The sequence below is a fragment of the Jaculus jaculus genome, chromosome 16 (genome assembly GCF_020740685.1).
Source record: "Jaculus jaculus isolate mJacJac1 chromosome 16, mJacJac1.mat.Y.cur, whole genome shotgun sequence".
Taxonomy (NCBI): domain Eukaryota; kingdom Metazoa; phylum Chordata; class Mammalia; order Rodentia; family Dipodidae; genus Jaculus; species Jaculus jaculus.
Window position 1 is genome coordinate 34222688 of NC_059117.1, and position 13152 is coordinate 34235839.

The 13152-nt window shown below is 44.3% G+C and overlaps 1 protein-coding gene across 1 annotated transcript in view; it reads left to right on the plus strand.

Moving 5' to 3' along the window:
* The first annotated feature begins 2403 nt into the window (after window positions 1-2403).
* Sp4 (Sp4 transcription factor) overlaps window positions 2404-13152 on the plus strand; it is a 70511-nt gene continuing 59762 nt past the window's right edge. The window contains exons 1-2 of the mRNA XM_004652823.3: window positions 2404-2520; window positions 3019-4570. Coding sequence (XP_004652880.2) covers window positions 2449-2520; window positions 3019-4570 — 1624 coding nt within the window. The 5' untranslated portion in view covers window positions 2404-2448. The remainder of the gene's footprint in view (window positions 2521-3018; window positions 4571-13152) is intronic.

Genomic DNA, 13152 nt, shown 5'->3' on the forward strand with positions numbered 1-13152 from the left:
TGCCACAAGGCCTTGTCACTCGCCCATGCTATCATCACTCAACAAGCAAGTGCAGCATCTGGAACCTCCTCCCCTTGCAACATGTTTGACCCCAGGCCGGAGACAAAAATACTCAAAGCTGTGGAGCTCAGGTCAAAGAAAGTGAACAGCTTTAATCCCGAGTGTGCAAGGTCACCTCCCCTCCCCATCCCCGGCCAGTCTTTGCATTAGGGGTTCACTTCCACCTTGGGTACACTTAAGCAGGCGCTGGTAGAGTACGTAGCATCATGTGTCTTTGGACAGAAGCTGGGGGCAGACTGTTCAAGTGCATTAGATAACATGCTTTGTGCATTTAGGGCTGATCCACGTGAAGCCGGCCTTTCCTTCTCCCGGATCATCTGGAGAGACCTTACGGGAACCAAAGTCCGCCAACTGCGCGGGCTCCCGTAGGCACACTGCGGGGCCCCAGACAGCGGGGTCATTGCTGGGCATCAGCAACCGAGCAAGGACGACCCGTGAAAAATGGAAGATCCAGCTCGGTGGCAACACAGGCCTCACCCTGCAAGCCGGGGCCTGAGCAAAGAAGGTGAGCAAAAAAAAAAAGAAAGAAAGAAAGAAAGAAAAAAAAAAAGAAAGAAATAAGGACAGGCCAAGGGGCTGCTTCCAGAAGCCAAGCTCATTCAAACCCCGAGGACAAGCAAACCCCGCCTCCCCACGCCGCCGCCCGCTCAATCGCCGAGCGCTCCGGGTGTGAGCTCGGCCCGCGGGGAGCGGCTTGCAAGGCGAGGAGGCGGCCGCAGAGGTGGTTTGGGCAGCCCCGCGCGGCCGATAGGCCCGAGCAAACAACACCCATTCCCCCTCCTCCTAACTCAGTTCAACTCCCACTCGGCCGCGGCCACGCCCTGCCACCGCCCCCTCGGGCAGCTAGCTTTCTGCTCCGCAGCTCGGGCCTGGCCGGGCTGGGGGCGGGGGAAAGGGTGGGGGGAGGGAGGGAGGGGGAAGGAGGAGGGCTGGAGGAAGGCGGTGCCTAGCTGGGCCCTACGAGGTCGCCGGAAACTACAACACCCGACAGCCTCTGCGGCGCGCACCCGCCCTCTTTCTCCCACCACTCAGCGCGCGCGTCGGCGAGGGCATAGCCAATAGGAGCCGAGCCAAGGAAAAAGGGCGCCCGGGTCCGGATGCGCCTCAGGAAAAGCCATGCTCGTGGCGCCGGCGGGGCAGCGGGGCCGTCCGGCCGGCGAGCAGTGCGGGCTTGTCCCCACACCCTCTCCGCCCGGCTTGCTTTAAAGAGTAGCCCCAGTTTTTATTTTTATTTTTTCCGTGCGTGGCCACTGGGAGGGAGGCACGCTGGAGCGTGGTTTTGGGTGGAGGGCGCTGGGCGATGAGTAGGGGGCGGGATATCCTGAGACAACAAGTTTGGCTGTATGGAAGGCCTAGCGGCGGCAGCGCGCCGGAGCTAGAGCGCGGCGACGAAGAGCGCCGCGGGAGCCCGGGGACGAGAAGCTAAGCGGCGCCGAGGATCACCCCGGGAAAAGGGGGTGGAGAGGGGGCGGCCCCAGCGCCCCGGCCCCCCGGCAGGTCGGCGGCCAATCCGCTGGGGGAAGGGGTGGAGAGTCGGCGGCTCCGGCGGAGACAGGCCGAGGGGGGTGGGGAGTCGGCCGGGCTCGCGCCGCCCTGGCCCCGCCCCTCCCCCGGGCCCCGCGCCCCGCGCCGCGCGCCGCCGCTGTCAATCAAGGGCGAGTCAGCCGGGCTCGGGCGGAGAGAGGAGCTGCTACGCCACAGCCCAGCGGCGGCCATTCGCGGAAAAAGAGGCAGAGCCTGTGCCAGCTACAGCCTCCTCCGAGCCACCGCGGGCGGGCGGCGGGCGGGCTGGCGGGCGGGCGGGACCGGCCTCTCCTCCCGCCTCGCCCCCACCCCCACCCCCACCCACCTCTATCCCTGTGTCTGTGTCTGAGGGTTTGTCCTGTTAATGCGGGATGAGCGGTACGTATTCTCCACCCCCCTCGGTCTCCTTCGCCGCCTCCCTCCCTCCCTCCTTCCCTCCCTCCCTCCTTCCCCAGACCCTGCTCGGTTCCCCCTCCCCCGGGGCCGCCGAGATGCTTTAAGGGGAGGAGGAGAGGGAGGGAGGGAATCAGGGGGAGGGAAAGGAGGCTTGTGTTTTGTCTTAATGTCTGAGCGAGAACAGCCTCCTTCTGGGTGTTGCTCTTGGAGCCGATGGGTCGGGTTTCAAACCACGTTTTGTGAGATTTCGCCCTCCTCCCTTCCCTCCTCCTCCCCCACCCCCCTGCCGGTGTGCATGGATCCCGGGTTTATGGAGATTAATGTTCAGGGGGTGAGGGTGGGGGACAAGAAGGCAGAAACGAATAATAATAATCCTAATAACCTGTTGTCGTGTGTGTTGGGGGGGTTGTTGCAGACCAGAAGAAGGAGGAGGAGGAGGAGGCGGCGGCGGTGGCGGCGGCGGCGGCGATGGCTACAGAAGGAGGGAAAACCTCTGAGCCAGAGAATAACAATAAAAAAACCAAAACCTCAGGCTCCCAGGTAAAAGCAAATATTAAAAAAAAAAAAAATTCAACACGAAACCTTAGGGGAGAGAGACTTATGCCCTTTAAATGCCCACAAGTAAAGAACAGAATCAAAATATTTATCCACTCAAAGCATCTAAGAGTGAGGAACTTAAATTGTAAATTCCTGAAAATTTCACATATTTAAGGGTGTAACGTTTTTTAAAATTACATCAGGAACTCAAAGTGCAAGAAAATGGTGTATAGTTTCCCAAGGGTGTGTTGAGTTTAGGAGAATAACACTTTAAGCAAGTTTTGTTAGAAATTCTCCTTTTTAAAAACTTTGTATTACAGGACCTGCCTGCTTCCTTACTCATATAGCTTCTACCTGCTTTTGTTCAATTTTTATTTCTGCTGCTTATTAAGTTCTGATACGTAAAGCTGTCAAAATAAATAACCCCCTCCCAGCTACTATCTTCCACTAAATCCACCCACTTTTTTCCCCCCCTCTCCTTTACCCTCCCATTTTGGGTAGGACTCTCAGCCCTCTCCTCTGGCTTTACTGGCAGCTACTTGCAGCAAGATAGGGACTCCTGGTGAAAATCAAGCAACTGGACAGCAGCAGATTATCATAGATCCAAGCCAAGGACTGGTGCAGCTTCAGAATCAACCACAGCAGCTAGAACTGGTAACGACGCAGCTTGCTGGAAATGCTTGGCAGCTTGTTGCCTCCACTCCTCCTGCTTCGAAGGAAAATAACGTTTCTCAACCAGCTTCTAGTTCATCCAGTTCTTCCAGCAGTAATAACGGGAGTTCATCTCCTACAAAAACGAAATCAGGTAATTCTGCCACCCCTGGTCAATTTCAAGTCATCCAAGTCCAGAATCCTGGTGGTAGTGTACAGTACCAAGTGATTCCACAGCTCCAGACAGTGGAAGGTCAGCAAATTCAAATCAACCCGAGTAGCTCATCTCTCCAGGATTTGCAGGGTCAAATTCAGCTCATTTCTGCAGGTAATAATCAAGCTATACTCACAGCTGCTAATAGGACAGCTTCTGGGAACATTCTTGCTCAAAACCTGGCAAATCAGACAGTTCCAGTCCAAATTAGACCCGGTGTTTCCATACCACTGCAATTACAGACCCTCCCTGGTACTCAGGCTCAAGTTGTAACAACTCTACCAATTAACATTGGAGGAGTAACTTTAGCTTTGCCAGTGATAAACAATGTGACTGCTGGAGGAGGGACTGGACAAGTTGCCCAGCCTACCACTACTACCGATAGTGGGACTTCCAATGGGAATCAGTTGGTTTCCACACCCACCACCACCACTGCTTCTGCCAGTACTATGCCGGAATCTCCCTCCTCCTCCACTACCTGCACAACCACGGCTTCAACGTCTCTGACAAGCAGTGACACCTTAGTGAGCTCAGCAGACACGGGCCAGTATGCAAGCACATCAGCCAGTAGTTCCGAGCGCACCGTTGAAGAGTCACAAACACCTGCTGCTACTGAGTCTGAAGCCCAGAGCTCCAGTCAGCTTCAGCCTAATGGGATACAGAACGCACAGGATCAATCCAATTCTCTTCAGCAAGTGCAAATTGTAGGCCAGCCCATTTTACAGCAGATCCAGATCCAACAGCCTCAGCAGCAGATTATTCAGGCTATCCCACCCCAGTCGTTCCAGCTGCAGTCAGGGCAGACGATTCAGACTATCCAGCAGCAGCCTCTGCAGAATGTTCAGCTTCAAGCCGTCAATCCGACTCAGGTGCTTATCAGGGCTCCAACTTTAACACCTTCAGGGCAAATCAGTTGGCAAACTGTCCAGGTTCAGAATATTCAGAGTCTTTCAAATTTGCAAGTTCAGAATGCTGGGTTATCCCAACAATTAACCATCACCCCAGTGTCTTCAAGTGGTGGCACAACCCTTGCTCAGATTGCTCCTGTGGCTGTTGCTGGTGCCCCGATAACTCTGAATACTGCCCAGCTTGCTTCAGTGCCTAACCTTCAGACAGTGAGTGTTGCCAACCTGGGTGCTGCAGGAGTTCAAGTGCAGGGAGTTCCAGTAACAATCACTAGTGTTGCAGGTAAGTCACGACATTCATTCTCTCTTAAAACAGCTGCTGACGTTGACTGGTTCTTACACATTTCATGTGCGTCTCTGAAATAGATAAGTAATCACAAGGTGTCAAGACTGAACTGGAATATTATACCAACAACCATAACTGTAGTAATCAGTGTGACCAGATCACAGCTGTTGTTTTTATTGTCCGATGTGGTAAATTTTTAAATAACACAAAAAATTCTTTCTTAGACTCAAATTTTCCAATTAGAGCCATAATTCTGTGTCATTTAGAGATCATATGTGAGTACAGTAGAACTCTTATGAAAGAACACTAATCACAGTGATGGTGTTTCTTCTTGAGGGAAAGTAGGTTTAAATTGACTTAGTTTATAGTTGTGAGTCTTTTAATTCTGTGTAATAAGGCTTCTATTAGGTTGGAAGTTACTTCTTTCTTTCTTTTTTTTTTTTTTTTTTGGTTTTCTGAGGTAGGGTCTCTAGCTCAGGCTGACCTGGAATTCACTATGTTGTCTCAGGGTGGCCTCGAACTCACTGTAATTCTCCTACCTCTGCCTCCTCAGGGCTGGGATTAAAGGTATGTGCCACCATGCCTGGCCTTTTATTTTTATTCATTTTATTTATTTTTTGATTCTCTTGGTGGGGTCTCACTGTAGCCCAGGCTGACCTGGAACTCACTATGTAGTCTCAGGGTGGCCTCAAACTCACAGGGATCCTTCCTCTGCCTCCCGAGTGCTGGGATTAAAGTCATGTGCCACCATGCCCAGCAGAAGTTATTTCTTATGCTTTATCATCTTGTCTCCCTCCCCCCCCTTTTTTTTTTTTGCTATCACGTTTATTTCAAACTAGCTACCGCATAATAGAAATTTAATATGCAAATTGTTTCATTACCTATTATGTCTACTTTTTGCTATATTCAGGATCCTTTACTTGCAGAATTTTAAGTAAATCTTGTTATTTATACATGGTTAGTGTGAGGTTGGTGGAAAGCAATTAAAAATGTAGACAGTTAAATGTCACTAATTTGAACTAATTGTGCTCAGGTTATTTTTAAACCAATTATAACAGCAGTCGTTATTTCTTAGGTATATAATTAGGACATCTAAAATACTTGAAAATCTAGTCCTATTAAGTAGTTTACTTTTGGGGGGGGGACTAGTCTTATTGTACCAATACCTTTTGTTTTTGAGTAATTAATACTTGTCATTGATCCTGATTTATTGAAAACCTAGTTGTGATTTTTGTGCCTTTGATATTTTCAAACCTTTTTAAATAAAAGTTTCGAGTTTGATAGTCTACTTTTGAATGACTTCTTTTAAACAAAGTCCAGAAAAATGATGCTAGGGTTCTTTTACAGTTACTACCTAAAGTAAATGTATGCATGTAAAACTGGAATTCACCAGATAAAGCTTACTAATAGGAAGAACCTAGATTACATTTATCTAGATACCTATCACCTCTAGATCAGAACTGTTCAATAGAATTTTGTGTGATGTTTGAAATGCTGACTTCTGGTTTATCTACTTAGCTAGGTACCAGTTACATATGGCTAGCAGTAGTTAAAATATGGCTGGCATGCCAGGCATGGTGGCATACTCCTTTAATCCCAGCACTTGGGAGGCAGAGGTAGGAGGATTGCTGTGAGTTCAAGGACACCCTGAGACTGCATAGTGAAGTCCAGGTCAGCCTGAGCTAGAGTAAGACTCTACCTCGGAAAACCAAAAAAAAAAAAAAAAAGGCTGTCAAAACTGAATTATAAATTTTAAGTAGCCACATGTGGTTAGTGGCTCCCATCTCAGCAGCACAGTAATCTAGTCATGTTTAGAGTGGGATTCTTTTCACCTAAAACTATTACAGGACACTTACGTAAGTGAATCTCTGGCTTACAGTCCCCATCTTGCTTTGCTCCCACTCTCTTTCTGAGCATTAATGTCAATTTGAGTATTTCAGGAAAATGTTTTTGGTAGTTTGAGTCATAGTTGTTGCATTGTCAACTTACATTTCATCTTGCCTGTTAAGTATTAGTGAATTGTGGTTAATTAAGAACATTGAGTAACTCATAATTTAAGTTAGAAATTATTCTCTTTAATATCTTAGAGTCCTGAGGTTTCCCTTTAGCGATTGTTTGGGTAGACCTATGTGCTGAGCACTTGATTCAGATTCACTTGAATGGTGTTTTATACATACACGTGACCCAGTTTTTAGGGTATACATTGAGGGTGAAAATTAATGGTCAAGGAATTTGCCTTTCAAATTTTCTAGGTGACTCTAAGACAGTATAAAGTTTGGGAATCAAGGGACTAGTGAGCAGTGGACAGGAATGTGGAAGGTGTATGCTGAGCCAGTTGATAAATATGCCCCATAGACTACTTTGCTGAAAAAATACACCTTTTTAGTTTTTATTTCATGAACATATATTGAGATGGCTACTGTGTGATCAGCACTCATAGTAGATGTAGTTATTCCTTTATTTTCATGGGTGAATTAAAAATATTTTTATTTACTAGAGAGATTGAGAGATAAAATATTGACACATCAGGGCCTCCTGCTACTGAAGATAAACTCAAAATTCATACTTTGTGTATCTGGCTTTACATGGGTACTGGGAAATTGAACCCAGGCCATCAGGCTTTGCAGCAAATGCCTTGAATTGCTGAGCCATCTCTATAGCCCTCATGGGTGACGTTTTTTGTTGTTGGTTTTTGAGGCAGGGCCTCACTCCAGTCCAGGGTGCCCTAGAACTCACTCTGTAGCCCAGGCTGGCCATGAACTCACAGTGATCCTCCTACCTCTCTTACTGAGTACTGGTATTAAAAGTGTGAACCACCAGGATCCGCTCTTCATAGGTACATTTTTTACTTATATTTTAAGTGGTTTAGGAGCTGCGCAAGGAAAGTTGTGTAAGGAAAGTTCAACTTTATACACTTAGGGTTTTTTTTCTTATATACTCAGATTTTAAATGTCATTGATGTAGAGCTAATGTTTTAATAAACCAACTCAACCATTTTAAAAAAGATAACCATGTTATAGGGACTAAAAATGTTCCCTGATTTCTACAAATTAAGTGCCATTAATTTAGGACCAGCTGTTTGCAGATTTTATCCTACTGCCTTAATGTTTCAGATGCTAGTGCTTTGTGAAGCCACAAAACATGGTGGAGAAAAGAGCAGTTTGTAATTGTGATTAGTGCCCCAGAATGGTTACAACAAAACTAATGAAATTGTGCTGCTACCATTAATTTCTCTTGGTTTTCTATTGTAAAGACAGTAAGAGTAGATACTAAATAGTTTGTTTACATAATACTTACATTTTTGTTTTAATTTTTACTTAATTGTGTGTGTATATATGGACCTGTCAAGGTCTCTTATTACTACAAATCAATTCTCATCTAGCTTTACATGGGTGGCAGGGGAATTAAATTTGGTTTAAAGTTGTAAGCAGGCACTACTAACTGCTGAGCCATTTCCCCAGTCCCTAACATATCCCTTTTATAAATAAGCCCTAAAAGTTTAGATTCATTATTTTGTATCTCCATTCATTTTTAAGTACTCCACGTGTCTTTCTTCCAGGACAATAGTGTTGTTTAACGTATGGAAAAATATTTACTGTTAATATTCACAAGTTGTTAAAATACTTTTTTTTGACTGATGCATAGTTATTGTCCATATTTTACGGGCTACAGTGTAACATTTCAGTACATGCTTACAACATTTAATGATCATATCAGGGTAGTAGGGTGGTCTATCACCTCAGGCTCTTATTATTTCTTGGGTGTTGGGAACATTGAAAATTTCTACTAGTAGGCCAGGCGTGGTGGCCTATACCTTCAATTTCAGCACTTGGGGGGCTGAGATAGGAATATTGCTGTGAGTTTGAGGGTAGCCTGAGGTAGATAAATAGAATGAGATCCTACCTGAAAAAAAGATTCTACTAGCTATTGAAATAGTTCATTATTGTTCACCATAGTTACCCTGCTTTGCTATAGAACGTTAGATGTTCCTCCTATGCAGTAAATGTACCGATGAACCAACCATTTTTCTCTATTCCTCCTTTCCCCCATTCTTCTCTGATTCTTGTAACCTTAGTTCTCTACTTTTGTGAGATAACTTTTTAGTGTACATATATATATATAAATGAGAAGTTCATGGCAAACATTCTCAAAAGTTTGGGAAAAAACTCTCAAATACTTCTGACAGAATCTTGGTTAGCTCAAGGACAAGCCTTAGAAGTCTCCACCATCTACCTTGCTTTTACCTTTTTAGGAGGTAAGGGAAGTCTGAATGATATGGACAGAAAAATTCACAAAAAAATCAAACCAACGTTTATGCAAGGCCAATAGAGTGAAACCATTTCTTGGAGCTGGGTAGCTTCTCACTTAATTATGGATTGATATCCTGTGTCCTTGGTAATGTCTTCAACAACATGTGATTCTTTGCTCTGGCTTCATCCACAATTCTGGTCTCCAGGCTCAGCATGTAATTAACTGGCGATGAATGTATATGCCCGCTGCATGCTTTTTATTTGTTTTCTTGTTGAGAAGAGTTCTACTTCAGCTGAGAGAGAAGGAACTTGAGTAAAAAATGACCATTTAAAGATCCTCCTTTATTTTAACTAAGTGAAAAGAGTCTTGTTTTTCTAGTGTCCTCTAGTCTCCAGAGATCCTGAAGTGAATTTCATGAATTACATCTCTTAAAAATGTTGAGCTTGTAGTCCCCAATAGTATCCAAATTTGTAATTATCTTGGAGTGAACAGCACTTTGGCTTATCATGCTATAGTCCTTTTGCTTGATTAGTGGAAATTTCTGTCAGTTCCATTAGAAATTATGCTGGTCTTCCTACAAAGGAAATTCAGATTTAATATAAGGTACTACTGACCCTTGATGAACTTGAGTCTCTTACCCAATTTCTTAATTTTTGTAGGAAATTGAAGTGTGAAACTTGGTGATACAGGAATGAAAGGCCAGTTCTTAATTACTGGTAAAAATGGGGGCCAGAGAACATAATTGAAGTTTGTACTTAATTTAAAATCCTAATTTAATCTAGTAGAATCAACCTCTTAACATCTAGTTGTTTAAGTTACTAAGAATGAAAATTGGTTTGAGGTTTAATACAAGTATGATTTTTATTTGCAATATGTATTGTGTTGATTTGGATTTCCCTAGTATATATCTTAAATTCACATGTTGTAGTTACCTTTGTGTTGCTGGGACAAAACACCTGACCAAAAGCTGCTAATGGGAGGAAAGGGTTTATTTTTTGCTTAAGTCTCCATGGGAAGCCTCATAGTGGCAAGAAAATTATGGTAAAGCAGAGGCTGGACGTCACTTCTTGCCATAGCAGCTGACAGAAAATAGCAAGACTGACTTGAGCTCTGGCATGAGAGAGTCAGGGAGACAACACCCAAAAGCCCATTCCCAGCCACATAGAAGGCTCCTCCTCTCAAACTGCCACTAGCTGGGGAGCAGGCATTCAAAACATGTAAGTCTGTGGGAGACATCTGATTGAAACCACCAAACATCTGTCTGTCTGTCTATACGCACACTCTCTCTTATATTCATGTTTGGTTATTTTCAGATAATAACTGGAGTTACTAAAGTAACTCACTTCGTTTCTTAGCCCTTTCTAGAAAAAAAGAAGCAGAAGCAAGAAAGGTTGAATAACCTGTATTTTTGTGGCAGAGTTTTGACTTCCATTCCATTATATTTTTGCCTAGCAAGTGAGAATCAAAGTAGGAGAGTACCTCACTTGTCTCCTCACAGAGACCTCACAGAGAGTACCTCATTTGTCTCCTATCTCACTGGGTCGTTAGTCCTGGAATATTAAATACAGTACTGATGGAAAACACAAATCCTAGGTCTGTTGCCAATGGTAGAACCTAATTAGTATTTTTCTCTGCTTGAAAGACCCAAGTGCAGCTGGGTGTGGCAGCTCATGCCTGTAATCCTGGTACTGTGCTCTGAGGCAGGAGTGACATGAGTTCCAGACCAGCCTGATGAGCTCGAGAGAGGCTGTATCTCAAATAAGATAAAATTACTAGAAATTACTAATAATATTAGCAAGTACTGTATATAGATAAATCCTTAGGCCCTAGTGGCGTATACTTTCTGAAACAGTAGCAAGATAGCTAGAAATGTTTTGTTTTGTTTTCTTCTGTTTTGAAATAGGGCTGTGTAGCCCTGTCTGGCCTGTAACTCACCAGGTAGCCTGACTGATGACCTTTCCCTGCCACTGCCTCCTGAGGGCTGGGAGACAGGTATGTAAATCACACCAAGATTTTTTTTTTTTCTAATTTTTTATTTATTTGCAAGGAGACTGGGTGGGGGGAGGAGACTATGAGACTGAGAATAGGTATGCCAGGGTCTCATACCATTGCAAAGAACTCCAGACACAGTGCCACTTTGTGTATCTGGCTTTGGTGGGTACTGGGGAATAGAACCCAGTTCCTCTAAGCTTTCTGAGCAGGCACCTTTAGTGGCTAAGCCATCTCCAGCCAATTTAAGTGAAGCTTGTGGAGAAAGCAAATAAGCACTTACTGTTTACCTAATGTGTGTGAGATGCTAGGCATGTGCTCACAATATCCCATTAAACTACATAGTATCATTATGAGGCTGTAGTGTATCTATTTTAGTGATAGCCTTATTGAACTTGAATTTCTGTAGGAATATTTGCCTGCTAGTAAGTGGGAGAGCCATGATTTAATGTCATCTCTGATTCTGTACTATCATTCATGCTATGTAAGATACTGCAAGGCCACAGGCACACTATTTTTATCCCTATCTTCCTTTCTCCTGCTTTCTTATTTTTGTAGACAAGGTCTCACTGTGAAGCTCTGGCTGTCCTAGAACGTTCTGTATAGCTGAGGCTGGCCTCAGACTCAATCATCAAACTTCACTCCACCTCCCAAGTGTTAGGATTACAGTTAACTTTTTGTCTAATATACATTCTTAAATCCTTATACGAATAGGTACTTTATTTATTTATTTGAGAGAGAGAGGGAGAAAGTGGCAGAGAGAGAGAGAGAATGGGCGCACAAGGCCTTCCAGCCACTGCAGACGAACTCCAGGTTTGTGTGCCCCTTGTGCATCTGGCTAACGGGTCCTGGGGAATCGAGCCTCGAATCAGGGTTCTTAGGCTTCACAGGCAAGTCCTTAACTGCTAAGCCATCTTTCCAGCCCAAGAATAGGTGAGTTTTGAAAATTAAAATATTAACTGTTCTGTTAAGGTCTCTTCTATCTCTAGTAAGTTGTGGCCCTCAGACAACAAAGTTTTAAAAAAAAAAATTAAAGAAAGGAAAAAATGGTGCATTAACACCTCCATGTTAAATTCAGATTTTAAAATACTATGTGTGGAAGATAAGAGGGTGATAGAGTTAAAATGAAAACAAGGGCTGGGGAAATGGATTATAAGGGTTAAAGGTGCTTGCTTATAAAGCCTTCCAGCCCAGGTTTGAGTACCCAGGTAAAACCAGATGCCCAAAGGGGCACATGTGTCTGGAGTTAGCTTGCAGCAGCATGAGACCTTGGCAAACCCATAATTCTGTCTCTTGTAAACAAATAAAAATATTTTTGGAAAAAAGTAACAATGAAAACAAAATGCCACTTGACACCTTAAGAATATGTCTGGAGAGATGGCTTAGTGGTTAAGCACTTGCCTGTGAAGCCTAAGGACCCCAGTTCGAGGCTCAACTCCCCAGGACCCACATTAGCCAGATGCACAAGGGGGTGCAAGCATCTGGAGTTTGTTTGCAGTGGCTGGAAGCCCTGGCGCACCCATTCTCTCTGTCTACCTGCCTGTTTCTGTATCTCTCTCTCTCTCTCAAATAAATAAAAATAAAATATTAAAAAAAAGAATATGTCTGGAAAGTAGTAACTCATAATTAAGTTGAATATTTATTTATTTGAGAGCAAGGCAGAGAGAGAATGGCTGTGCCAGGGACTCTAGCCATTGCAAATAAACTCCAGATGCATGTGCTAACACATACATCTGGCTTATAGGTACTGGGGAATCAAACCTAGATCCTTTGGCTTTGCTGGCAAGTGCCTTAACCACTAAACCATTTCTCCAGCCCTGAGTTGGATTTTTAAAAATACTTTAAACAACTTGTAGGGCTTTAAATCAAAGCAAGGGAGACATTCATTGACCAAAATCATGGAATATGAAGAAGGGACAGAGAAAAGGAGAACTTCTCTATTCTGCTTCTGTTAACCAACAGATCAAGTATGATTCTAGTTGAAAGCACTATGCTGTAACTCACTCTGAGATACTGGCTCCAAGTAAATAGGAAGGTAAAGCACATTCAGGCATGTGTTTGGAAATCAGGATAATAGATAATTGAAATCCTAAGGTCATACTTTGTTTCAGGCCAGTATCAGTAACTTTTGTTATGTAGTATGCAGACTGAGATAGCTTGGTGGTAAAGTGCTTGCCATGCAAACATGAAGACCTTAGTTTGGGTCCCCAGCACTCATTTAAAAACCAGATATGACATCACATACCTGTAATCCAGGTACATATGGGATAGTAGGGCCCGTGGGGTTTTCTGACTCGCTGGCAAAGTTAAGTCTTGAACTGAAGATCCAATGAGAGACC